General features: G+C 56.9%; 4 protein-coding genes across 12 annotated transcripts; 3 read left to right on the plus strand and 1 right to left on the minus strand.

Annotated features, from left to right (window-relative positions):
- Nucleotides 1-322: 322 nt before the first annotated feature.
- FERMT3 (FERM domain containing kindlin 3) lies at nucleotides 323-16,639 on the plus strand. Its single transcript, XM_012777895.2, has 15 exons — nucleotides 323-463; nucleotides 1,039-1,212; nucleotides 4,091-4,324; nucleotides 4,506-4,622; nucleotides 4,718-4,886; nucleotides 5,074-5,176; nucleotides 13,245-13,352; nucleotides 13,519-13,653; nucleotides 13,736-13,785; nucleotides 13,878-14,002; nucleotides 14,207-14,313; nucleotides 14,460-14,693; nucleotides 15,079-15,203; nucleotides 15,809-15,950; nucleotides 16,070-16,639. Exons 2-15 carry the CDS (start codon nucleotides 1,053-1,055, stop codon nucleotides 16,247-16,249), a joined length of 1,989 nt encoding a protein of 662 aa, XP_012633349.1. The 5' UTR covers nucleotides 323-463; nucleotides 1,039-1,052; the 3' UTR covers nucleotides 16,250-16,639.
- TRPT1 (tRNA phosphotransferase 1) lies at nucleotides 16,553-19,399 on the minus strand. Of its 5 annotated transcripts, none has more exons than XM_076001743.1 (8): nucleotides 19,337-19,359; nucleotides 18,922-19,005; nucleotides 18,612-18,693; nucleotides 17,533-17,702; nucleotides 17,277-17,451; nucleotides 17,021-17,077; nucleotides 16,835-16,948; nucleotides 16,553-16,717 (listed from the first exon to the last, which is right to left on the minus strand). In XM_076001743.1, exons 2-8 carry the CDS (start codon nucleotides 18,994-18,996, stop codon nucleotides 16,626-16,628), a joined length of 765 nt encoding a protein of 254 aa, XP_075857858.1. In that variant the 5' UTR covers nucleotides 18,997-19,005; nucleotides 19,337-19,359; the 3' UTR covers nucleotides 16,553-16,625. The 5 variants fall into 5 exon arrangements, with proteins under 5 accessions (XP_075857858.1, XP_012633357.1, XP_075857857.1 ...); XM_012777903.2 differs by lacking the exon at nucleotides 19,337-19,359 and adding an exon at nucleotides 19,191-19,322 and having other exon boundaries at nucleotides 16,835-16,945; XM_076001742.1 differs by lacking the exon at nucleotides 19,337-19,359 and adding an exon at nucleotides 19,191-19,322.
- NUDT22 (nudix hydrolase 22) lies at nucleotides 19,397-22,096 on the plus strand. Of its 4 annotated transcripts, none has more exons than XM_076001745.1 (6): nucleotides 19,397-19,457; nucleotides 19,782-20,302; nucleotides 20,727-20,825; nucleotides 21,314-21,411; nucleotides 21,536-21,629; nucleotides 21,931-22,096. In XM_076001745.1, the coding sequence occupies exons 2-6, from the start codon at nucleotides 19,823-19,825 to the stop codon at nucleotides 22,039-22,041; spliced, it is 882 nt and encodes a 293-aa protein (XP_075857860.1). In that variant the 5' UTR covers nucleotides 19,397-19,457; nucleotides 19,782-19,822; the 3' UTR covers nucleotides 22,042-22,096. The 4 variants fall into 4 exon arrangements, with proteins under 4 accessions (XP_075857860.1, XP_075857859.1, XP_075857862.1 ...); XM_076001744.1 differs by having other exon boundaries at nucleotides 19,421-19,501; XM_076001747.1 differs by having other exon boundaries at nucleotides 19,421-19,501; nucleotides 21,536-21,557.
- Nucleotides 22,097-22,781: 685 nt separating this feature from the next.
- DNAJC4 (DnaJ heat shock protein family (Hsp40) member C4) lies at nucleotides 22,782-25,889 on the plus strand. 2 transcript variants are annotated; one of them, XM_012777907.3, is made up of 6 exons: nucleotides 22,782-23,222; nucleotides 23,853-23,946; nucleotides 24,365-24,549; nucleotides 24,638-24,802; nucleotides 25,510-25,596; nucleotides 25,690-25,889. In XM_012777907.3, the coding sequence occupies exons 1-6, from the start codon at nucleotides 23,092-23,094 to the stop codon at nucleotides 25,790-25,792; spliced, it is 765 nt and encodes a 254-aa protein (XP_012633361.1). In that variant the 5' UTR covers nucleotides 22,782-23,091; the 3' UTR covers nucleotides 25,793-25,889. The 2 variants fall into 2 exon arrangements, with proteins under 2 accessions (XP_012633361.1, XP_012633362.1); XM_012777908.3 differs by having other exon boundaries at nucleotides 22,783-23,222; nucleotides 24,641-24,802.
- Nucleotides 25,890-26,167: the final 278 nt, after the last annotated feature.

Genomic DNA, 26,167 nt, shown 5'->3' on the forward strand with positions numbered 1-26,167 from the left:
GTCCTTCAGCTCCTGCTCTCCTTGGGCACCCAAGTGATGTCTTGTGGCCCAAAGTTCCTACCTCATGACCGGTAGGCAATGGGAGAGATTTCCTACAGAGGCAGACCTAGGCCTGAACAGAATGGGGGGGGGAGGCTTCTCTAGTTTGAACCGAGTTTTACCCCCAAATAACGGGGACTGTTTTTGTGGTGTTGGGTCCACACGCCCCGCTGTCCTTTGCTTCCTGTGTTCTCTGGGGACAAAGGCTGGGGCCCGCTGGAACCCTCTGCAAGCTGGCAGTGTGCTTCCTGCACCCAGCGCCAGCCCGCCCTGGGGAGGGGCCAAGCCCGCCCTCCTGGTGATAAGGCGGGGAGGGCTGCCCTCCTGGAGGAAGCTCCAAAGAGAAAGCAGAGGGCAGGAAGCGGCCCAGCGCCAGCAGGTGTGCAGCGAGGCCCACCTGCAGCCCCGATCCTTCGCTGGCAAGGTAAGCTGGGGCCGGCTGCTGAGACCCAAGAACTCTGCAGCCTCCGCCCAAAACACCGTGCTCATGTGGCATCCTGAACTTTCAACCACCCCAGAGAGGTTTTGGCTGGTTTGGGATGTTTGGATCTGAGCTGTGAACCAGGATTGGAAGGATTATTACTTCCTGCCCTGAGCACACAGCCACTGCCAGGGTGGGCACCTGCCCACGTGGGGCTGGGGCATGAGCTGTGGGCTGGGAAAGCAGCCCTGGGCTTGTGCCCAGCTCTAGCATGAGCAGGGTGACCTTGAGAGCACCTGGTCACTGGGCCTCAGTCTTCCCATCTGTAAGATGGGAGTAGGTTTGACAACATGGTCCCTGAGCGTACTTTTTCAGCTCAACCCCCATGATGGTGGGAGGGCCTGACGTTGGCCTGGGACAACTCAGTGCCCCATGACATGCGCCGCCACGGGCATCCTGGCCTGCGGGCTTGCTCCCTGCCCGCCTAGCTGTGCAGGCACCCGGCTCCCTCTGCTCCAACACGGGAGCCCCCCACCCCCAGCGCTCTGCCCCCTTGCCTCCTGCCACCCTCTCTGTAGAAGCAGCCGCAGCCATGGCGGGGATGAAGACGGCCTCCGGGGACTACATCGACTCTTCCTGGGAGCTGCGCGTGTTTGTGGGAGAGGAGGACCCCGAGGCCGAGTCGGTCACCCTCCGGGTCACCGGGGAGTCACACATTGGCGGGGTGCTCCTGAAGATCGTGGAGGAGATCAGTGAGTGCTCCACTGCCCCCGCCTGCCTGAGTCTTGGTACTTCCGGGCCACCCCTGCTGCGCAGCTTGCGATAATGGTGTCACAGTGACTCAGGCACCAGTTTAATCGTTCGGCTCCAAAAAAGACATTTCCCCAACTTCCCCTCCCACCCACTATCTTCCCTCCCTTCCTCCCACTCCAGCTGGTTCTGCTGAGTCCCTAAGGATGAGACCGGGCCACAGTCCTCCGTTCATCCCCTTCTAGGGGCAGAGGGGGTGGCCTTGCCTGGGCCGAGTGAGGCACAAGTCATGTGCCTGAGGTCTGAAGGGTGGCCGGGGGCTCCTGCTAACCTGGGGGCCTGCTCCCACACACCCTCCCCCTGCGGAAGCTCTCAGCAGGCTGGTGACAGGCCCAGCCTGGGGGGGAAGGCCCTGCCCCCAACAGGAAGTTACAGCAGGGCAGCCTGCGGTGTTAGTCGGGAGTGGGAGTCGCAAGGCCAGTGACATGGGGGCTTCTCATCCTCCTTCCCTGCAGGGGCGGGGACTGCCCCTTCCTGAGAGGGCAGCAGGACGACCCTGATAGCCAGAGCGGAAGGCAGGCCAGTGAGTCCCAGCCTGGGTCCTCGGCTGCCCGGGGTGAGGGTGGGGAGGCTTCCTCAGACCCTGCCACCCACCACGTGCAGCCCAGGGGAAAGGTCCACATATGGACAGGTCGCCTGGCCACCGGGCTGAGGCAGCGAGGGGCACTTCCGGAGGCAGGGCCCAAAGAGGCTGTGAAAGCAGGAGACCAGGTGTCACATTGGGTCTGAGAGGGGCGTGCAGACCTGAGGGGCCCAGGACAGGGCGTGCGGGAAATGTGAGAGGCCCCTGCTTGGAGTCAGACAGCCAGGCACACTGCTGCTCCATCCCCTGCTGGGCCCCCAGCAAGTCTCTTCAGCTCTATGTCCCCTGTGCAGTGGATGGGGTCCCCAGCCCTCCCACTCCCGCTCAGACATCTATGATGCTTAGCCAAGTCAGCCCCTGGCCAGGCCCGGCCACCTGCAGCGTGGCCGGCAGGTGAGACCGACCCTCTGAGGGGCTGAGCTACACAGGGACAGCTTTCCTGGGGCCTGGAGCTGAAGACAGGGCTGCCCCCAGCCCAGGACAGGGAGACTTCCCGGGAGAAGCCACCTAACACGAGCTCTGAGTGGTGGCCGCAGTCGGGGGAGCAGGGCAGTGACGGCGAGGACATGGGGGTGCTCTGAGTTAGGGCCCCTTGGCTGGGAGGATGCCTGGAGTGTGACAAGAAATGAGGCTGGGCGGTCCCTGGCCAGCGCCGCATGGCCCTGAAGGCTTCTGGGGGGTCTGGACTTCGCCCTGGAGGTGAAGCGTTCCCAGCAGAGGGTCTTCGGCGGGGGCTGTCGCACCAAGGCTCCCATGTGGGGAGCCCGGAAGCAGGAGACCCCGTCCTGGGGAGACGGCAGGGCCCTAAGTTTGGGCAGGGAGGATGGCGAAGAGGGTGGGTTTGGGAGGTGGTGACTAACGTGAAAGGGATGCACGGTGGAGAGTCCTTGTCACCACCCCGAGACGTGGAGGAGCTGCAGCCGGGGAAGGGGCGCCTCTGTGCAGAGCGAGCTTAGGCTGAGCGCCTCAAAGCTGGGGGTCAGTGCATTTATGGTCCCAGTGCCGGGCACATGGCCAGGTGAACAGAAGTTTCTGGAAGGAAGGAAGCCAGTGGACGTGCCTCAGCCGGGGGCACCTAGGGGGCTGGTCTGGGCTCCAGACAGGGTCTGGGTCAGAGGGCCACACCCGGGGGGTCGGCAGGAGGTGGCAACTGGAGAACGGGGAGACCCCAGGGACAGGACACGGCTGAGGAGGGAGAAGAGGGTCCCGGACCAAACCTGGGAAAGGACAGGTGAGGGGCAGGTCAGGGGAGGGGACAAAATTGGACAAAAAAAGAGCAGAGTCAAGAGAAGGGGAAGTGGGCGGCACAGAGCCCAGGACAGAGTGAGGATGCCGGGAGCGGAGGGCCCAGCCCTGGGAGGACAGAGGAGACGGAAAGGGAGACGCTTCTCTGGGCGCTGGCAGCACTGGTGACTAGAAGGGCAGGGCACGAGTGGGAGGTGGCACAGGCACCGGACGACTGGCCAGGAGGACCACGAGGAACCCAGGGAACAGGGCTCTGTACGCTCCCGAGGGCCGGGGGGCAGTGCCGTCAGTCCCCTTTGTTCCTGTGCTCCCTGAGAGAGGCCAGCAGACCTCGTGTCTTCCGTTGCTGTGTCCCCAGTCCCTAGCTGGCTGACGAGGGACCTATTTCTACTGAATGCTCACTGGTGGATAGTCGCGTGCGTGCACGAGTGTGCCACAAACACTCTGCACCTACCCTGCAGCAGGCTCTGTTCCATGTCCATGGGGTCAGGGTAGTTATTACATCTTACAAATGAGGAAAAGAAAACTGAAGCCCAGAGAGGTTAAGTGCCTTGCTCTAGTTCACACAGCTAATATTCAATAAATGTTGAGAGAGAACGTCCCGCTGCATGCCAGGCACAGTCCCAGGGCCTGAGGACATGCAGCAGAAAGACAGACTAGTCTCTGCCTCCTGGAGCTCCCAGGAGTGCGAGAGAGAAGTCGTTAAGCCAGGACAGAGGAGGCGCCAAGTGCTGCAGCGCAGGAGGTGGGGGCACTGAGATTGGGCACCCAGACTCCGGGTTGGGGGGCTCCTCTGGGAAGTGACGTGGCGACTGAGCCCAGAGGGACAGCAAGGCCCAGCCAGAAGAGCCATTCCGTCGGCACCAGGGGCTTGGGCAGGGGCGGGAGGTGGTCAGCACAGGCCTGTGATCCTGGGCTCCTGCTCAGGGTTGGGGCAGCAGAAGGAAGGCCGGGCGGGGCGCGCCACGCCGACCTGCACACCCTGCCCGCAGACCGCAAGCAGGACTGGTCGGACCACGCCATTTGGTGGGAACAGAAAAGGCAATGGCTGCTGCAGACGCACTGGACGCTGGACAAGTATGGCATCCTGGCCGATGCACGCCTCTTCTTCGGGCCCCAGCACCGGCCGGTGATCCTGCGGCTGCCCAACCGCCGCGCCCTGCGCCTCCGCGCCAGCTTCTCCAAGCCCCTCTTCCAGGCCGTGGCCGCCATCTGCCGCCTCCTCAGTGAGTTGCCCGGCTGGGCCCCTCCGCCGGCCCCCATGCTGCTGTGAGGGGGCAGGTCCCCACCCTGCCCAGCCCAGCTACTGTCCTACCGTCCTTGCTGCCTTGTTCCCACCCTGCATGAGGTGGGGAGGCCCGGGCAGGACCTCGACCCCAGCCTCGTTGAGACCCCAGCTCTTCTCAGGCATCCGGCACCCTGAGGAGCTGTCCCTGCTTCGGGCTCCGGAGAAGAAGAAGAAAAAGAAGGAGAAGGAGCCGGAGGAGGAGGTGTATGACTTGACCCAGGTGGTCCTGGCTGGGGGTGAGCACAGGCTGGGGCGGGCAGGGCCGGGGCTGGGCCAGGCCTTTTGGGCCCGGGCCCGGGGACGGGCCTGGTGACTCCCACCTGCCCTGCAGGTGTGGCACCTGTGCTGTTCCGGGGGATGCCAGCCCACTTCTCAGACAGCGCCCAGGCCGAGGCCTGCTACCACATGCTGAGCCGGCCGCAGCCGCCGCCCGACCCGCTGCTGCTGCAGCACCTGCCGCGGCCCAGCTCCCTGCTGGACAAGACCCAGCTCCACAGCAGGTGCGCCGCCGCCTGTGTCTGGGCTTCCCTCCCAGCGCCCACCCGCCCCACGTCCTCGCACACCCTGGATCCACGCCCGGTGCCTCCAGGCCTTGCCCGTGTGTGCGCCTGCCCCACCCCACCCGGCCGCTGCCCCAGCCTCGGGTGTCCCTGGCGGAGCCCTGACCCCGCCTCTGTTGCGGCCCAGGTGGCTGGACTCGTCGCGCTGCCTCATGCAGCAGGGCGTCAAGGCCGGGGACATGCTCTGGCTGCGCTTTAAGTACTACAGCTTCTTCGACTTGGATCCCAAGGTGGGTCAGGGAGAGGTGGGGGCGTGCGGTCCATGAGACATGGCGCCCAGGGCAGAGGGCTGGGCTCTGGGATGTTAGTGACTTGTAGGGGCCAGTCCACCTGCCTGATTGTCCGTCTGTGCCTCTGTTTACTGACCCCACAAACACCGTGCTGGGCCCGGGGCAGATGAGAGACAAACAGGTCTCCGGGCCTGTTTCTCAAGCAGCCGTCAGGGAGCTGATGACCACAGGCAGCACAGCCAGTGGTGGGCACCCCTGGGAAGTCTGGGTGTGGCTCGGCTGGGAGAGGCCCCGGCCGCAAAGTCAGGGAAGGCTTCCTGGAGGAGGCAGCACTTGGATCTGCAGGGACTGGGGCAGGCGAGGAAGGAGGCTGTGCAGGCTGGCCCCAGGTTTCCCCGTCCACTCTCCCTCCCTGCCTACATCCCTGATGGCGACCAGTGTGCCCCCTGTGTCCATCTCAAAAGCTGCCCAGGGGCTCACAGGCCGCTGTCTCTACTGGTGACCCCACCGCTCTGCTCCCCTCACCGCAAAACTTCACGGTTGCCCCCAGAACACTCGCTCCCCGGAATCCTGCCTCCTGTTTGCAAGCTTTCCCTGGGCACCCTCTGACCCTCTTGCCCCTCGGCTGCAGCTATTCTGGTGTCTTCTGCCCCGTCTGCACCGAAGTGCTGCGGCTGCTGCGGTGACCCCGCCTCCATGCTGCCTGGTGTCCCTTCCCTCCCACTTGTGGCACAGACACAGCCAAACCCACAACACATTGTGGAGTCATTGCTGCTGCTATCACCGTGACAGCTTTACTGAGAAGCCAGCTTTACTGGTGCAGTGCTCCCGTTTAAACAGTACAATTCAGCGGTTTTTAGCGTATTCCCAGATCCGGGCAGCCATCAGCACAGAACGCCACCACGCTCTCATCGCACTAGAAAGAACCCCCTCCCCCCGGCTAATTTTTCCTTTTTTTTTTTTTGAGACAGAGTCTCACTTTGTTGCCCAGGCTAGAGTGAGTGCCGTGGCGTCAGCCTAGCTCACAGCAACCTCAAACTCCTGGGCTCAAGCGATCCTCCTGCCTCAGCCTCCCGAGTAGCTGGGACTACAGGCATGTGCCACCATGCCCGGCTCATTTTTTCTGTATATATTAGTTGGCCAACTAATTTCTTTCTATTTATAGTAGAGACGGGGTCTCACTCTTGCTCAGGCTGGTTTCGAACTCCTGACCTCAAGCAATCCACCCGCCTCGGCCTCCCAGAGTGCTGGGATTGCAGGCGTGAGCCACTGCGCCCGGCCTCATTTTTCTATTTTTTGTAGAGACCAGTCTTGCTGTGTTTGTTGCTCAGGATGGTCTAGAACTCCTGGCCTCCCGAAGTGCAGGGATTACGGGTGTGAGCCACCATGCCCAGCCCCAATGACGTTTTAAAGACATTTTTAAAATATGAAAAAAGTCTCTTATATTCGCCCTTACACTTACCCTTTCCTGTGCTCTCTATTCCCGCGTGGAGGTCTGGAGTGCGCACTGGCACCATTTTCTGTCCCCTGAAGGACTTCCCTTAACGTTTCTTGCAGTGCGGATCTCCCGGTAACGAATTTGCCTTCGATCTTGAGAGAGATTTTTACTGGCTATAGAATTCTTGGCTGACAGGCTTTTTTCTTTCATTGCTTTAAAGGAGTTGCGCTGCAGCCTTCCTGCGTACCCTGCTCCCGACCAGAGGCCTGCTGTGCTTCTCTGCTCAGCGGCATGCAAGCTGTCTTTTTTACTGGCTGCTTCCACATTTTTCTTTTTATCTTTGGTTTTAAACAAATTGAATATCATGTGCCTTGGTTTGCTTCAGATTTCTTATGTTTGGGGTTTTTTTGAGCTTCTTGAATCTGGGAGTTTATAGTTTTCATCAAACTTGGAAAATTTGTGGGTGGGCCGTTACCTTTTAAAAATTTGTTTTCCTGCCCTTGCCCCCTTTTGGTACTCAATTTACATGACTATTGGACTGCTTAAAATTGTCCCACAACTCGCTGATACTGTGTACATTTTTTTTTTCAGTCTTACTTTTCTATATGTTTCATTTTTGATGGTTTCTATTGCTATACTTACTTTTCTTTTCTTTTTCTTTTTTCTTTTTTTTCTTTTTTGAGACAGGGTCTTGCTATGTTGTCCAGGCTGGAGTGCAGTTGTGAGACCATAGCTCACTGCAGCCTCAAATTCCTAGGTTCAAGTGATCCTCCTTCCTCAGTCTCCCAAGTAGCTGGCACTACAGGTGTGTGCCACATGCCTGGCCAAGCTGTTTTTTCTTTATTTTGTGTGACTATGTTGCCCAGGCTAGTCTTGAACTGCTGGCCTCAAGCAGTCCTCCCACGTTGGCCTGCCAATGTACTGGGATTACAGGCGTGAGCCACCGTGCCTTGTAAATATTTTTAAAGCTTGTGGGGATGAAGTCAAGATACTTGGAAGCAGCTTGATCTCCTCACCTGGGGGAACATTCTGGGCTCTCGGTTCCCCCTCCCTGTGCTGCCCCTGGAGACTCCAGGCAGTGGCGTGGGGCGTCTTTCACCTTGTGTCCCTTCCCTCAGGGGTCACCGCCTGTGCTGTCTGCTGTCCAAGATCTAAACACCATCTGGTCTTTGTTGTTCCCTACGGTTTTTATTTTCTTTTCTCTTTGTGGTTTTTAAATTAAAGTGTCTTTTTAGATGAGGTAATATATGATGGCTGAAAGAGTTAAACAGTCCTAGCAAGTTTGTAACGGCAACAAAGCAGTTCCCCGCCCACCTCTCCTTATCCCAGATCTCCGACTCCTGGAGAATGGGAATTTTGACTGTAGCTTTTCATTCTAGTATTTACCTCCATATGACATGTGTGTATGTCTGATTCTCGATTTTGCCATCTCACACATTACCATTGACTTTGCACAAAGGATAAAGCTTTCTTTCCTTCTGTTCTCTCCCCTCCCACGAGTTGCAGCCTTCCTTGCATCTTTATAAGTAAGTGGCATTTATAGTCTTTGGTTAAAACAACGTGATTATGGCTGCAAATAGTAACACATATAAATAGTGCTCTTAGCTAAGCCGCAGTGTAACAATAATTATGTTTCCTTTCTCGGGTCAAAATTTTTATTACAAATTGCTCATAATCGCTGTTATCTTTATTTACTTATTTTTATATTAATTGTCTGTCCCCAATGACAAGAGGGACCCCACAAGGCTGTCTGGACACTCTCTGTGTGGCTGTGGCTTACCAGCGAGGGTCTTACCGTGATCAGAGGGACGCCCCCTCACCAAGCCCCTCCATGCCCCCAGCCACAGCGCTCCTTCCAAAATGCTCGATCACATTAGGATATCAATCAGTGTTGCTTCATTCTCCAGACATGAATTGCTTGCTCTCTAGACGTGACTGTGGTCTAAGACTTCCCTTCACTGTTTTCCTGGGAATTCCTCCACTGGACTTCTTGTTCCTAGAGTCCTATGTCACTCTGCCTTCGCCAGTCCCCTCATTTTGATGGAGCTCGTATTTCAACAGCTTCCTCCAAAAGGTACATGAGACCTGGATGTCTTTGAAATCCCACAGGTGTGAAAAGGTCACTATTCTACTCTCACCTGCATGACAGTTTGGCTAGGTGTAAAATTCTTAGTTGGAGGCGTTTTCACGCAAAATTTTGGAGGCTTCTTCCCGTTGTCATCTGGTTTCCAGTGTTGCTCTTGAGAAGTCTGGGGGAATTTTGAGTTTCAATCCTTCCATATGTGATCCTTTCATTTTTTCTTGAAGAAGAAGGGGAGGTACTAGAAGCTTTTAGAATCTTCTCTGTATCCTCCAGTGTTCCAAAAATCTTTCAATACTATGTCTTAGTATGTGTCTGTCTGCACTCATTGACTTGCATGCTTTCTGGACCCTTTGAAATCAGAAACCCAGGTCCTTCAGGTCTGGACAAATGCCCTATATAATCTCTTTAAAAATTTCCTCCCCTCTGTTTTTCTGTTCCTTCTTTCTGGAACTCTGTTTTGTAGATATTAGACTTCCTGGATTGAATATTTATCTTTTCTTTCTTATTTTTCAGCTCTTGTCTTTTTGTGTTCTACTTTCTGGAAAGTTCCTTATTTTCCCAGATAGCTATATTGAATTTTTAATTTCCACAACTGTATATGTATATATATATATATATGTTTGTTTTATAGACATAGTCTTACTTCATCACCCAGGCTAGAGTACAGTAGCATGAGGATAGCTCACTGCAGCCTTGAACTCCTGAACTCAAGGGATCCTCCTGCCTCAGCCTCTCAAGTAGCTGGGACTACAGGTGTGCACCAGCACACCTGGCTAATTTTTCTTATTTTTTTAAGAGATGGGGTCTTTCTATGTTTACCAGGCAGGTTTCATGTATTTTTAAGTTCTAAGAGCTCTTGTTTTTTAGTGTTCTTTTTTTTAGGTTTTTAGTATAACATACATTTAGCAAAATGCACAACTGTAACTAACACATCAAGCAACAGAACTTAACTGTTTCACAGAAGCCCCCCTTATCGGCCTTCCAGGCAATATGTCTCACAGGAGCTAACCGCTAACTTTACCCCTAACACTAGAGTTTAGTTTTGCTTGTGTGACATTTACATCATGGAGTCATACACTCTATGCTCTTTTATGTCTGCAGCGTTATGTTTGTTTGACTCATCCATGTTGCATATGGTCGTAGTAAATTCTTTCTCGTTAGTGTGTAACGTTTCATTACGTCAATGTACCCCAATGAATTTATTCATTCTGCTGTTGATGGACACTGTACAATTTCCATATTGGGGTTACTGTGACTAGAGATGACATGAACATGCCAATATCGGGGTTTTGGTGAACACATGCACATGCTTCTGTAGGGCTTGTACCCAGAGGGGGAACTGCTGTGTTGCGGGGCAGGCATTAGCTTAGCCGTCGCACGTAACTGTCAAACAGCTTTCCAAAGTGGTTGTACCAATTTACACTCCAGTCAACAGTGTATGTTCCACAACTTCACCAACATTTGGTATTTTCTGTCTTTTCTGTTGTGGCAATTCTGATAGGTGTGTAATGGCATCTCATATAGTCTTGTTTGTTTAAATAGCTTGATTGAGATAGGATTTACATAGCATAAAAATCACCCGTCGTGACCATTGTAAGGTTGATTATTTTTAGTATAATGTATACAGCTGGGCAACTGTCACCACAATCCAGTTTTAGAATGTTCCCACTGCCTCAGAAAGTTCACATTTGCTGTCCTTCCTCCTCCCACATCCAACCCCAGACAACCACGGATCTATTTGTTCATGCAGTTTTTTTTTTTGGTTTTTTTTTTTTTTTTTGAGACAGAGTCTCACTTTGTTGCCCGGGCTAGAGTGCCGTGGTGTCAGCCTACCTCACAGCAACCTCAAACTCCTGGGCTCAAGCGATCCTGCTGCCTCAGCCTCCCGAGTAGCTGGGGCTACAGGCATGCGCCACCATGCCCAGCTAATTTTTTCTATGTATAGAAAAATAATTTTTTCTAATTTTTCTAATTTTTTCTAATTTTCTGAAAATTTTCTAATTTTCTAAAAATTTTTCTAATTTTTTCTATTATACATAGAAAAAATTAGCTGGGCATGGTGGGCATGCCCAGCTAATTGGTGGGCATGGCCAACTAATTGCTTTCTATTTATAGTAGAGATGGGGTCTTGCTCTTGCTCAGGCTGGTTTCGAACTCCTGACCTCAAGCAATCCACCCACCTCAGCCTCCCAGAGTGCTAGGATTTACAGGCATGAGCCACTACGCCCGGCCTGTTCATACAGTTTTAATACAGTCTCTATGGGGGAATGAATAGTTAAAAAAAACAACCAAAAAAACATTTCCCTGACTAATAAAGCTGAATGCTTTTTCATATGGCTAGTAGCCACTGGGATATCCTCTTTTGTGAAGTTTCTGTTCAAGTTTTTTGACAATTTTTATATTGAGTTGTTTGTCTTTATTGATTCGTAGGATTTCTTTATATATTCTGGATATGAGCATTTTGTCAGATAAACATATTCTCAGTATATTTTCCCATTGTGAGCTTTGCCTTTTCATTCATGGTTTCTTTTGACAAACAGCACTTCTTTTTTTCTCACTCTCTCCGCACTTCCTAATTTTAATATAACCCGATTTATGTTTTTTCTTTTATGATTTAACGCATTTTGTGTCTGGTTTAAGAAACCTTTTCTACCCTAAGATCACAACGATGCAGTCCTATGTTTTTCTCTAAAAGCTGCATTCTTTGAACTTTCTGTGTGGATCTGCAATCCATCTGGAATCCATGTCCGTACGTGGCAGGGTGTCAATTCTCTTCTGTACAGGTATCCGGTTGAGCCAGCGCCTTTTATTGAAAAGGGCGTCCTTTCCCCAGTGACCTGCAGTGTGACCTTTGTCCTGGGCCAGGTGAACATCTCTCTCCAACTCCCTTCACTTCTGTCAGTCACTTTGTCTCTCTTGCCAATGCCACACAGCCGTAATTCCTATAGCTTTATAATTACATTCCTTTAAAAAAACAACATCCTGGGCTCGTTCTGCGAGTGCATTGCTTCATCCCTACAGGGATTTTGATGGTGCTTGCAGTTCTCCTCTGCCCGCACCCTGTCTTTCCTCCGAGCTCTTCCCTTGTTCGCCTTGGCCTCTGTGGCTGGTGCCAGCAGCCGTGCTCACGTGCGGGCGGTCCTTGCAGGTCCACTCGCTTCTAGAAGTGAAGCCCTATAAGAAGCCGACTGGAGACCCTGAGTGCGTGAACAGGGCATGGCATTTGGGTGGCCTCCTCGGGGCGACGCAGTCGGGCTGCTGCTCTTTTTGGGTCTTTCTCTCCGTCTGTTTAGCTTCTCGGTGGCGAACCCTCTGATCTCCCACCAGGATTCGATGCCAATGTCCCTGTGGGAAAAGCTGGGCTGGGTGTCTCACCCTTCCGAATGCCAACTTTAAAAAACTTCATCTAGGCCGGGCGTGGTGGCTCACACCTATAATCCTAGCACTCTGGGAGGCCGAGGCAGGAGGATCACTTGAGCTCAGGAGTTCAAACAGTTCAAGACCAGCCTGAGCAAGAGCTAGACCCTGTCTCTATATTAAAAAAAAAAGTAAAAAAACTTCATCTTTTCAGCACAGTGCCACCCTCTGTCACTGTGCCTGGCGTTCCTAATGCAGGGCCACCTCTGGCTCAAGCGTCCCCAGAGAGCGAGTCTCCGGCTTCCTTCAGGTTCCAGCTTGCTGTCACTTGGCAGCAGGGACTGGGGACGGGCCTGCTCCTTCAGGGACCTTCTGCAGTTCTCACTCCGCGGAGCCTGTCGGGGGCCGCCGTGAGAATTGATGCCTCCGTGCAGATCTGTGCTCTTCCTGCCTGCCTGTTCTCAGAATCCTCTGGTGGCTTCGCCAGAGCACAGGCGAAGCGAAACGCATGAGATGCCAGCTCTCTCCGCAACCCCGTTTCCTTTCACGATTTGTTTTCCATCTTCCAAATTTTTGTTGACACTCTCACCTGGTTAGGCCCCTCTCTCTTGTTCGGCCTGTTGGGTTTACCTTGTTTATGCCCTTGCTGTCAGCTTGGTTGGGTTTTGAGGGAGCGTTGGTTCTGTCGGTAACTGGGATGTCCCTCTGGGTATCTGCCCTCCCTGTTTCCTCTTTCTGGAATCCTCTTCCTTCTCTCTTCCCTTTAGTGGCTCGTTGTCATCCTTCCTTCACTGCTCCGCATGTCACCTCCTCAGAGAAGCCTTCCCTGAATGCTTCCGGTGTTCCACTCTCCCGTATCACCACCAAACTTTTGGTGCCCTTGACTGAGGGCAGGAGTGAGCTTCCCTGTGGAAGCGATCTCCTTGGCAGTGTTTATCATGCTTGTGAATTGCTTTACTTACTGATTGGTTTACTCACGTGCCTGGGCAGCGTGCTGGCACGCAGCAAACATCTGTACAACAGAGCAAAGGTTTAGCGGGAAAACAGCGCCACTTGCCTGGGCAGCAGGGGGCTGGCGGGCTGTGCGGGCCGGGGTGGGGTTCGGCTGCCCAGGGCCAAGGCTTGCAGGGGCTAGGCGAGGACTGTCCAGGCATCGGGCATCTGACCCCCTCCCCGTCCCCTGGCTGCAGACAGACCCTGTGCGGCTGACCCAGCTGTACGAGCAGGCTCGCTGGGACCTGCTGCTGGAGGAGACCGACTGCACCGAGGAGGAGATGATGGTGTTCGCAGCCCTGCAGGTGCCCGGCGGGCCTGGGTGTCTCGGGGCGGCTGGGGCGTGGGCCAGTCCCAGGGCAGGAAGGGCCTCCCAGAGTGGGGCCAGGCTCCGGGGCAGCTCAGCTTAGGGGCACTGTGAGGTGACTGGGCTGCCAGACTCAGCCCTCCCTGGCCACGTGCCCCACCCAGTACCACGTCAACAAGCTGTCCCAGAGCGGGGAGGTGGGCGAGCCAGCCGGCACAGACCCAGGGCTGGACGACCTGGATGCAGCCCTGAGCAACCTGGAGGTGAAGCTGGAGGGGTCGGCGCCCACGGATGTGCTGGTGAGGAGGGACTCGGGGCGGGTGCAGGTCAGGGCCAAGCGCGGGGGACCCAGGTATCCCTCTGACTCCTCTCCTGCCACAGGACAGCCTCACGGCCATCCCAGAGCTCAAGGACCATCTCCGAATCTTCCGGTGAGTGGGGCCCAGAGTTGGCAGCCCTGGCCCGTCTGGCAGCGGGAGGGAAGGAAGCATGGCCTTTCACAGCCCCGCTCCCTGCTCCTCAGGCCCCGGAAGCTGACCCTGAAGGGCTACCGCCAGTACTGGGTGGTGTTCAAGGAGACCACACTGTCCTACTACAAGAGCCAGGACGAGGCTCCGGGGGACCCCATTCAGCAGCTCAACCTCAAGGGTGAGTCAACAGGGCAGGGGCTGGGGGTGCCCACCTATGGGCTGGGCAGGTGAGTGCTCCCACCTGGCCTCAGCTTCCTCCTGGAGACCAGGGAAGATGCCCTCTGTCCTGAGGTGGCTGTGTGGGGCTGGCATGCACATGAGGACCGCTCAGGCATCTGTCCCCCTCCCCAGCCTCCTAGCCCACCCCTTCCTCTCCCTCCAGGCTGTGAGGTGGTCCCTGATGTCAATGTCTCAGGCCAGAAGTTCTGCATCAAACTCCTAGTGCCCTCACCTGAGGGCATGAGCGAGATCTACCTGCGGTGCCAGGACGTGAGTGAGAGCCGGGCAGGGGCTGCAGCGGGGACGAAAGCGGGCGCTGGGGCAGGGGCTGGCACCAGGCCTGAAGGGCATTAAGGACAGGGAGGGCGTGGGACCAGAGCTTGGTGAGCACCCCCTCCTCTGTCCCCCACTCCCAGGAGCAGCAGTACGCCCGCTGGATGGCCGGCTGCCGGCTGGCCTCCAAGGGCCGCACCATGGCGGACAGCAGCTACACCAGCGAGGTGCAGGCCATCCTGGCCTTCCTCAGCCTGCAGCGGACGGGCGGCGGGGGCTCGGGCAATCACCCCCAGGGCCCTGATGCCTCTGCCGAGGGCCTCAACCCCTACGGCCTTGTTGCCCCCCGCTTCCAGCGCAAGTTCAAGGCCAAGCAGGTGCCGGAGGGAGTGGGGGTTGAGGGTGGGAATGTCCACAGCATTTACCCAGCCACCCTGGACCCCTGGATCTTCACTGAGCCTTCCTCGGGAACGCCAGTGGTCACTTGTTCCTTCTCCGTGTCCCTGGGACTGTGCGGCTGGTCCCCACCTTCTGGGAGGGGTCACGGTCCAGTGCCCACATCTACCCCAGGGCCTGGCTCAGCTCACCATTGCGGAGTGGGAGAGGTTGCATTTTGGCAGCCCCGCATGGGACACTGCCCCTTCCCAGGCTCAGCATCCTGTCTCCCTGACAGGGGCAGGCGGGCGGGACAGGGAGAGTTGTCTCAGGGACTTTGGGGAGGGGAAGAGAGCCAGGCAGCCCCTCACCAGTGTGGTCCCACAGCTCACCCCTCGGATCCTGGAAGCCCACCAGAACGTGGCCCAGCTCTCGCTGACCGAGGCCCAGCTGCGCTTCATCCAGGCCTGGCAGTCCTTGCCCGACTTCGGCATCTCCTATGTCATGGTCAGGTGGGATCCCCAGCCCCGCCCTGCCCCGCCCAGCACTGACTCTGGCCTCATCTGCTGCCTGGCAGCTCCACACCCACATGCCAAGAGTGGGGTCCTGGGCAACCCCGAAGCCTCCCTTCCCTTGTCCTCTGTGGGCAGACCTTACTGAGGGCCCCCGTGGGGTCTCCCATTCTGCACCCCCACAGCAAACACAAGAGACAAGAGCCCAGGCCCCGGGTTAGCTGGCCTGCAGGACAGGACTAACAGTGGATGCAGTTACAGGCAGGCGCCCCTTTGATTCTTCAATTCCCAAACTGCAAAGACACGAGCGAGGCAACAGCTACTGCTGCTGCTACCAAAACCTAAAAAAAGTTACTACTTAAAGGCATGGACTGTTTGATGCTACTAAATGCTGTTATAAGATTATATCAATTAACCCCCATTTTCCAGATGAGGAGACCTAAATGGCTTGCTCAGAGTTGCAGAGCTGGGGAGCTGCAGAGCTGGGAAAGGGACACAGCTCTTACTCTGTCATGCTGGCTCTGGAGCACTGTGCCATGCTCTGGGTGGGCTCCAGACCATGCAGGGTGGAGCCCTTGCTCACTTTCTCTCCTCCTGGAGACCAGGTTCAAGGGCAGCAGGAAGGATGAGATTCTGGGCATCGCCAACAACCGGCTGATCCGCATCGACTTGGCCGTGGGTGACGTGGTCAAGACGTGGCGCTTCAGCAACATGCGCCAGTGGAATGTCAACTGGGACATCCGGCAGGTGGGCTCAGAGTGAGGGTAGGGATGGGGACAGGTGGCTGGGCCAGATCCGGCCAAGGCAGGGCATGGGCTGCTCCCTTGTCCCACCCACCTTATCCCCTCTGACTGCCCACCCTGCAGGTGGCCATCGAGTTTGATGAGCACATCAACGTGGCCTTCAGCTGTGTGTCTGCCAGCTGCCGCATTGTGCACGAGTACATTGGGGGCTACATTTTCCTGTCGACTCGGGAACGTGCCCGTGGGGAGGAGCTGGATGAGGACCTCTTCCTGCAACTCACGGGGGGCCATGAGGCCTTCTAAGGGCTGTCGGACTGCCCTGCCCTGCTCACCACGTGCCACAGCCACTCCCAAGCCCACACTCACTGAGACTCACTGTCCCATACCTGCTCCAGGCAGGCACTGAGCTAGGCACATTCACCTGCTGTCACTGGCTTTGTGCAGGTCAGGGACCTGGCTGTGCTAGACTCTGCCATCACCCAGGCTAGGGACAAGGGGCCCTGAGCTTGTGCAGCATCCCCTTCCCCTTGTCTGAGTGGCTGAGGTCAACACCCCTGACCTATGTGTAGTCCCTGAGTACACACACAAGACCAGATATAGCTACCAGATGATGAATCATGGTTTCAAACGAGTTTCTTTCTTGTTACTTTTTAAAATTTCTTTTTTATAAATTAATATTTTATTGTTGGATCATCCTCTTTCCTCTGGGGCTGTGCTTGGGGCCACTCTGACCCTCTGTCTCTTTATCACCAGCCAAGGAGAGGGGCTTTCCTGAGAGACAGAAAGGGAGACCTAAGTCATCCTGGGGCTGGAGGCTGAGAAAGAAGTTAGGGCAGAAGGACACAGGCTTCAGGCACAAAAATGGGGATGGGGGGGGGGCGTTCTCACGGGTGGGGCAGAGCTGCAGGGCCTCTTTGAAGTACTTGGGAAGCAGGAAGCCATCAGCATTCCCTGGAGTCAGGATCACCCCATTGGCAGAGCAGAAGAAGGGTATTCCATCTGCTGGCAGAGCTAGAGATGTGACTCATGCCCTCCTTGAAGGCCAAGGGCAGTCACAGCTGTGTCCAGGCTCACCTGCCAGGGCCAGGGGTCCATTGATGAACACAGCTATTTCACAGTTTGGTCGTATGCCTGCAGAGACAACTGGAGCTGGGGCCTGGGGCAGCTGAGAACCAGTCAGCAAACCTGGGCAGGCTGGGATCCTGGGCTGGGGGGCAGGGGGTGCTGCTCCATGAGGGTGTAGGGAGGCCTCAGACAAGGGAGGCTCTGACCCTTGGAGGGGACCTGGGAGGGCACTGTGGGAGGGAGTAGCTGGCAGGGAGGCACTGACCACTTATGACACCAGGGTCCCCAGGCAGTCCTGGGGCCAGGTGGATGTGCATCCTTCCCCGGCAGGACAGGCCCCTTAGCAGGATGGATGGCCAGTGCTTCCAAAATGTACCATGGACTAGCATCAGGGGCAGGGCCTGCGGCGTCTCCAGGGGAATCAGCTCCAACTCAGGTACCTGGTTGAACGGGCTGCAGTGAGACCTCCTTCACAGGCAGGGGTCCCATCTGCCTCTCCCACTTGTCCCCTCAGCTCCCACCTGCAGAGAGTGTCCCTGATTGGCCCGGATGAGAGGGCCTGTACTGGGATCCCCCGGCTGCAGGGCAAACCGCTGCTTCCCATTGGTGTCCACCACGCGCTGCACATCTTCAGCTGAGAAGCTGCGGAACTGGGGCAGCTGCAGGAGGGCATCCACAGGCACGAAGCCATCTGTGGACAGACAGGGTGCTCAGGAGACAACCTTGCTCTGGCCTGGGCCAGGGTTAACAGGGAGAGCCACAGGCAACTGGAACAACAAAGCCTCAGCTTGGGATCACATGGAATTTATCTTTGTGACCTTTAGAAAGTCTCCCCTTGGCCAGGTGTGGTGGCTCACGCCGGTTAATCCTAGCACTCTGGGAGGCCGAGGCAGGCAGATTGCTCGAGGTCAGGAGTTCGAAACCAGCCTGAGCAAGAGTGAGACGCCGTCTGTACTATAAATAGAAAGAAATTCATTGGCCAACTAATATATATATATAGAAAAAAATTAGCCAGGCATGGTGGTGGGTGCCTGTAGTCCCAGCTACTTGGGAGGCTGAGGCAGTAGGATTGCTTGAGCCCAGGAGTTTGAGGTTGCGGTGAGCTAGGCTGATGCCATGGCACTCTAGTCTAGACAACAAAGTGAGACTCTGTCTCAAAAAAAAAATAAAAAAGAAAGAAAAGAAAAGAAAGTCTCCCCTTTCTGGGCCTCAGTGTTTTCAACTTACGTGGAAAGTGGACCTGCCTCATGAAAGGTCACAAAGAAAAAGTGTTTAGCACAGCACCTGGCCTGGACTGGATACTCAAAAACATCAGATGCCAATACCCACCAGTGCACACCACTGGGATAAGTGTTTATGGAGCCACTTGGCTGGAGGGGGCATCACCAGGCCTGGCCCAGACAGGGGCTCCTCTCCCAGTCTGCCATGGACATGAGACAGGGCCCTGGGCCTAGGTCTTCGCTGTGCATGGGGAGCATGTGCCCTCTGTGCCTTCTTCATGGGGCAGTGGTGGAATCCATGGGGCAGAGGTCACAGACAGACTCACATTGCTCCCTGGGTGCAAACCACTCCCCACCCAGTCTCTAAGACCCTCACTTACCGGCCCCCATAGGAAGTCCCAGCTTCAAGGCCCCATGTCGCAGGGCATAGGACAGAGCCTTGGATAGCTGAACATCTCGGTCCTGAAAAAGCCCAGAGATGGCCCTGATCTCCATGATGACCATGTCCTGCTGCCCACACCAAACATGAGAGATTGATAGCCAAGGGGGACCAGAGGGAAGAATCCCAGTGATCTCCCCAAATAATATTACCATCAGCCCTCCACCCCCACCCCACCAGCCTTTCCCTGGGAGCCTGAGCTCAGAGTGTCCCTCCCCTGCCCTCCCACCATGGGGGTGGGGGGAACACACCTGTTCCCGGGGTCTGTGAGCCCTTCTGCCCCTGGGCCCTGCTGCTTCCTGCCTCCTTTCTCCAGAGGAGTACATGGCCGAGACCTGTGGGGAGCACTGCAGTGTGAGGACTGCTTTGAGGACCATCCCATGTTCCCACCCTGCCTAGAAAGCCACAAAACCTCAGCATGTGAGAGCTGGGAGGGGGATATACAGCTCACTAAATTCGCTTCCCACCCCCAAATCCCTGGTGCAGATAGGGAGACTAAGGCCCAGCGGGCAACACTTGCCCAAGGTCACACTGTCAGCCACAGAGCCCAGGGAAGCCGAGCTCCTGCGCTTCGGGCTCGCGGGCGTGTTTCTCAAGGCCCGCCCCGGCGTGCCCCAAGACCGGGCGGAAGCGTCAGGACCGGGACCCACAAGCTGGTCTACCTACCGCGGCCAGCGCCCGGCCCGGCCAATGAGAAGTCGCGGAAGGAGGGGGGCGGGCACTTCCGCTCGGGGAAGGGGCGGAGCCTGCGGGGTTGGTCGGCCTGCGAGCCGGGCACCTGCTGGAGGCGGGAGCTTCCGGACCCTGGGAGGGGGTCCCCGCGCGTCCGAGGTGGAGGCAGGACCCCTGGGTGTGGAGGCCATGGGCATTTGGGGGTGGAACCCGGGATCTCTGGGTGGTAGGGATACCTGGAGTCCCAGGCATTTCTAGCAGCAGGAGTCCCGGGTACCCAGCAGGACTCCGGGCTCTTGCGGGGATGATAGGACAGCTTACTGCCCAAAGAGTGGTCAAGGGCATGTAGAAGAACTGAGGGTTCCCTCAGAAGATCTCTGACAGAGGAAGCCAGCTGCTCGCCCAGGGGTCACTGTGCCCCCCCGAACCCCCCCTACAGGCCTGGCTGTGTCCTCCCCCAGAGCTGCCCTGTCCCAGCCCATGGATCCTGAGGTATCCCTGCTGCTGCAGTGCCCTCTGGGCGGGCTGCCCCAGGAGCAGGTACTGGCCGAGCTGAGTCCAGCCTACGACCGTCGCCCACTACCAGGTGGGGACAAGGCCATCACTGCCATCTGGGAGACCCGGCTACAGGCCCAACCCTGGCTCTTCAACGCCCCCAAGTTCCGCCTGCACTCAGCCACCTTGGTGCCCATTGGCTCACAGAAGCCACAGCTGCTCCTGCGCCTGGGCCTTACTTCCTACAGAGACTTCCTGGGCACCAACTGGGCCAGCTCAGCTGCCTGGCTGCGACAGCAGGGGGCCGCTGATTGGGGTGACAGACAAGCCTATCTAGCGGACCCACTGGGGGTGGGCGCTGCACTAGCCACTGCAGATGACTTCCTTATCTTCCTGCGCCGCTCTCGGCAGGTGGCTGAGGCCCCTGGGCTGGTGGACGTGCCTGGTGGGCACCCTGAGCCTCAGGTGAGGTGCCAGGCTGAGCACAAAGACCCAGATAGCTCAGAGAGCTTTGGCTCTCAGCCCTCCCAGCTTTAGTTTCCTCATCTGTAAGGGGAAAATTGGACTGGTGTTTCTCTGAGAGTTTGCTTGGGACAGCCCTGCAGCCTCCCCACTGACCCCTGCCCCAGGCCTGTGGGAAGCTAGGAAACACAGGGTGGGGGATGGGGGAGGTGGACAGAGGAAGAAGATATCCCATCCCACCCCCAACGCTTCATGTGACCCCTTCCTAGCTGGACCTCTGGTTGTCCACCTGGAAAAGGAAGGGCTGGGTTAGGGTATCACCAAGACTCTTATACCATGCCCACACCACATCCTCAGAGCCAGCGAATATGGGGGGACACAGGGCAGGAGAAGGTGGGGAGCAGGGGCTGAGCCTGACCTCTTGCAGGCCCTGTGCCCTGGTGACAGCCCCCAGCACAAGGACTTCCCTGGGGAACTGGTGGTACGTGAACTCTTCTCCAGTGTCCTGCAGGAAATCTGTGATGAGGTGAGTGAGAGTGACCTAGACAGAGTTGTGGGCATGAAGGGAGGGAATAGAATTTGCCAGAATTCCACAAGTCTGGGCTGGCAGGAGGGTCTGCAGGCATCTGGCTGGCATTAGGGAAGAGCTTGGCTTTGCAGCTAGGCACACTAGGTAGAGAATTCTAGCCCTCAATACTCTATGCCTCAGGTCCTTCCTCTTTACAATGGAGACAATGATGAATGTCTTGCCTGTTCCCCAAGTTTGTTGAGAAAGGATTAAAAGTCCCAGTTACTAAACTGACTTTCCTTGGGCAACCCTGGGTAACTGGTTCAATCTCTCTGGATTCAACTTTCCCATCTGCAAAATGAATATGCCTAAGATCTGACATTCTGTGGTGCTGGGTGCTTGACCTACAAACTGTAAAATGCTGTACAAGGTCAACAGGCTGTTTTCCATTGAGAGGGTCAGAGATGTGGGCAGTGGGCACTGACAGGTGGGACCCTCTGGCCCAGGTGAACCTGCCACTGCTCACCCTGAGCCAGCCCCTGCTGTTGGGCATCGCACGCAATGAGACCAGTGCCGGCCGAGCCAGTGCTGAGTTCTACGTCCAGTGAGTGGGCTCTGGGGCACATGATCCTGGGTCTTGGGGAGGTGGGTGGCTGAGGCAGCTGGGACTCCACAGGGTCCCTACAGGGGCTGGTCTCCTATCAAGCCACCTTCATGTTCTTGTCCAGGTGCAGCCTGACTTCTGAGCAGGTGAGGAAGCACTACCTGAGTGGGGGACCCGAGGCCCATGAGTCTACAGGAATCCTCTTTGTGGAGACACAGGTGTGGGGAGGCAAACTGCATCTTGTTTGGACGCCAGGGTTGGGGTCCACAAAGAGGCCTGGTGATGCATGTCTTGGGGGAAGAAGTGGCTGGGTTGCACAGGGGACTCCCCAGTCTCTCAGAGTTTCCTCCAGAGTCACAGACTTGCCATCAGCCCAAGGGAAAGGTCCAGGCCTGTTCAGCCCTTCAGCATGTCTCCCTAGGGATACTGCAGTGCAGAGGGCTCCGAGGCTCAGGAATTCTGGGTACCTGCAGGAGGTGTGATAAGGGCTGGATGTGTGGGTCTCATTGTCTCTCACAGAATGTGCAGAGATTGCAGGAGACCAAGATGTGGGCTGAGCTCTGCCCCTCCGCCAAAGGCGCTATCCTCCTCTACAACCGGTCCAGGGAAGTCCAACCTGAGTGGCCCTAGGGTCTCCAGTCCTACCACCAACGCTCTGAAGACAATAAAAGACTTTATTCTTTGATTCTGTTGGCATCTGCTATTTCGTGAGACAGAGAGGGGTGCTGGGTGAGCCCTGGGTGTATGAGACAGACAGGACAAGTGACATGAAACCCCCCCCCCCCAGAGACAGGGTGAGGTGGCTCACGCCTGTAATCCTAGCACTTTGATAGGTGGAGGCTGAAGGATCACTTGAGCCCAGGAGCTGGAGACCAGCTTGGAACAGATAGCGAGATCCCATCTCTACAAAAAAATGAGAAAAACTAGAGCGTGGTGGCACATGCCTTTAGCCCAGCCACTGAGGACGCTGAGGCAGGACCTCCTGGAAGTTGGAGGCTGCAGTGAGCTATGAGGACGCCACTGCACCCCAGCCTGGGAAGGCTGTTGCCAGGCTCCAGGACGATTATGGGGTAGAAGCACCTCTGTGAAATGGGCCTCGCTGCAGAGCGGAGCAACAGCCACGTCCGCTGAACGGAGGGACGGCAGCTGGACTCACAGTCTCCCTGACGGCCAGGCTCTGACTGGCCGCTACCCAGGCGGGCGCTCGCGCAAGTCCGCACGTCCTCAGGCGGCGACTTTGGTGGGTGGGTCTGAGGCGTCAAAAGCCAATAGCCGCACGGGGGCGGGGTCGCCGCGCCTTCCCGCCTGTTGGGAGTGGCCTTGGCTCCTAAGCCAATGAGGGTGGGGGGAGGCGGGGCCTGGCTAGGCGCCGGAAATGGCGTTCCGGAGTGCGGCGGGGGCGGGGCCTAGTTGTGGCTCCTCCTTCCCCCGTCCCCGGGCTCCCCAGGCGGTTATGGGGGGTCCCAGCGTCGCTGACTGGGTGTTCAGATACCGAGGCCAGTGCGGGGAAGGACCTCGGACGCCCCAGTCAGATGCGGGGACGAGTCCAGGACACGAGGGTCTGCTGCTGAGCAAGAAGGCCGCCCCGGGCCTGCGTCAATCTTCCTTCGCAAGAAAGCGGAGCCAAGCCCCTTCCCTCTGCCCTCGGGGTACCTGAAGCCTGGCCCCACCCTGGTCCCAATGCACTCTTGGTGGCCTCCTTTCCCCAGCTGCCCGCCCACCACCATGCGGCTCCTGCTGCCCCTGCGCCTAGGCCGTCTGTGGCCCCGCAGCCCTCCTACTCGGCTCCTCGGAGCGGCCGCCGGGCAGCGGTGAGTTGGGCTCCGGGGGCCAGGCCCAGTGGTTCAGTGGTTTCTGTTGCCTATATACTGAGATAGCTGTGGTCTCTGCTCTGTGTCCGGTGCCTTACAGCCTTGGCTCAGGTAACCTTCACCTTCACTGCTGAGGACACTGGGAATCAGAGGTAAAGAGACAACCCCAAGATCACACAGCGATTTAAGGGGCAGATCAGGAATTTGAGCCCAGGTCAAACGCAATGCTCTTCCCCCAACTCTAGCAGTTGCCAAGCATCACTGTGCATAACTCACTTGGGGAGGCGGGGGTGTGGGGTACAAAAATGCAGCTTCCTGGGCCTTGCTCTGGAGATTCTGAACTGGAGGAATGAGGTGGGTGGGGCTCAGGAATCTGTCTTTTTAAACAAGTTTTTCAGGTATTTCTGATGCTAGGGATGTGAGGACTACACTTTGAGAGGTCCTGGTCTGCACTATGCCTGAAACACTGCAAAAGAAAGGAGCTATCTGCAGATCTGTCTTGGGACCTGTCTTAGCCCTCAGCTTCTGGTGGCTAAATTGAAGGGTGTGGCCCAAGGAGGCTGGGAGGGGCAGGGCAGGGGTATCCTCTGGGTTCCCTCAGCCCCTACAAGTTTGGGACTCTCTCCACAGGTCCAGCCCCAGTAATTATTATGAACTGTTGGGGGTGCATCCTGGTGCCAGCACTGAAGAAGTTAAACGAGCGTTTTTCACCAAGTCCAAAGAGGTACCAGTGCTCCTAAGATGGGTAGAGGGGAAGAGGAAATATGAGCACAAGTTCCCAGGAGAAGACCTGTGTCTCTGGCTGATGCCACATCTCTTCAGCCTGCAGAGGGAGTGGGAGGCACTCAAGGGGCAGGGGTCTGGCTAGGTGGGAGGAAAGGCTGGCAGCCAGGGATCCTGTCTGCTGGGCTGGGCTTGCCTGCTCTTGAGGACTTTGGGCCAGGGCATATGGTGACAGCAGGGGGTTGACAGGTAGGAAGGGGCAGGGGTCTGTGCTTTCTGACTCTCTGGCCTTCTGGAGGGGTGGACAGCCCTGAGAGTGAGGGTCACTGGCTAGGCAAGGTCCTCTGGGAATGATTGGAGCCCTTGTTGGTGTACCAGTCCTGGGAAAGGGGATAAAGGGGAGTCCTGCCCCCCCCCAGCTACATCCTGACCGGGACCCTGGGAACCCAACCCTGCACAGCCGCTTTGTGGAGTTGAGTGAGGCATACCGAGTGCTCAGCCATGAGCAGAGCCGCCGCAGCTATGACCACCAGCTCTGCTCAGCCAGCATCCCGAAGTCTCAAGGAAACACAGCCCACCACAAATCTGCCCACCAAACACACAGGTACAGTCATCCTGCCCCCAAGCTTGTTCCCACACCCAGGTCTCCTGAGGAGGCTTATCACCACACTATCCCTTCCTCTGGCTCCTAGCAGCTCCTGGGCACCCCCCAACGCACAATACTGGACCCAGTTTCATGGTGTGAGGCCGCAGGGGCCAGAATCGAGACAGCAGCAACATAAACTCAACCAGCGAGTGGTAGGGTATTGTCTCCTGCTCATGCTGGCAGGCATGAGCCTGCATTATGTCGCCTTCAGGTACTCCTGTCCTCCCCTGGGTTGATGGGCCTAGGGCAGGAGGTTAGGTGAATCCCAGTGTGGTCTGCCATCCACAGCACTCTATGGCCTGCACTCTTGTATTTCTCAGGCTAAGAACTGCATGAAATCAGTCTTTGGAGCCTCCCTTACTTGGTAAAAGCAGCACCGCATGAAGTGCTAATGTTTCATTTTCAGTTTTTCATCATTTGAATGTAAATCCTTGGTGCTGGCTGCCAGAGAGGGCTGCAGCCAACCAGAATCATGTACAAGAAGCAAATGTGTTGGAACTGGGCCTCTCTAGCAACTGTCCTCATTCATTTGGCAGTCTCCCCAAAACTTTCTCACCCCATCCATGAAGTGGATTTTCCACAGCAAAGATACTTAAAGGCCAGTGGCCTCCACTAGCAGCTGCCCAGTTCAGAGATAGAGTTAGACGTAGGTACAAGCTTTTCTAGTCTCCTGGGAGGAGCACTGCCATGTCCACAGCTGCTGTCACCACTTTTAGCAGGACAGCTAGGGACTTGGGGTGCCACTGGACCCCGGACAAGCCAGGCCACTCTGTGTCCTTCTCCCCACCTATCCCTGCAGGGTTGGGATGAGGTCCCCACAGATGTAAAGCTGTGAGACGGTAGAGTGGGGTGGAGTGAGATAGGACTTGAGGGACAGGAGGGACTGGAGTCCCAGGGTTAACTGTGACCCCCTTGCAGGAAGTTGGAACAGATACACCGTAGCTTTATGGATGAAAAGGATCGGATCATCACAGCCATTTACAATGACACTCGGGCTCAGGCAAGGTCTGTCCCTGCTCTATTCTGGTCCCTGCTCCCTGTCCTTGGCACCACCCTCTGGGATTCTTGTCCCAACCTCTCAGGTGCTCTCTCCCCCAGGGCCAACAGAGCCAGGCTCCAGAAGGAGCAACTGCAGAAGCAGCCACCACCACCCGGGCCTCCCCAAGGCTCTGGGATCCTGACCCCGGGCACCAGCACCTGAAGAGCTCACCTGGGTGGGGCCCGCTCTGTGCGCCCTCCTGGCTTCCTTCCCAGGACTCCCCACTTCCCAAAACACGTGCAATAAAGTGATTTTCAGAGCTCGTGTCCTGCTCCCTCCTTCAGGCTCAGCGCCCCTCGCTCCGGCCTTGGGGCAGCGCCCCGACCTCCGGGTTCTTGGGGCGGCGACCCGGGAGCCCAGCCCCCTGGGCGGTGCGTCCCCTTTCCCCCAGCCCAGCGGCCGGAGGGGGTGTGTGGAGGGGCGGGCCCCGCCGGCGGCCCCACCGCCCCGCCCCCGCCCCCGCCCCCGCCCCACGGCCCGGTGGGGAGCGCGTGTCTGGGTCACATGAGCCGCCCGCCCGCCAGCCCGGGCCCGGCC

This window comes from Microcebus murinus, chromosome 4 (assembly GCF_040939455.1).
Source record: "Microcebus murinus isolate Inina chromosome 4, M.murinus_Inina_mat1.0, whole genome shotgun sequence".
Lineage (NCBI taxonomy): Eukaryota > Metazoa > Chordata > Mammalia > Primates > Cheirogaleidae > Microcebus > Microcebus murinus.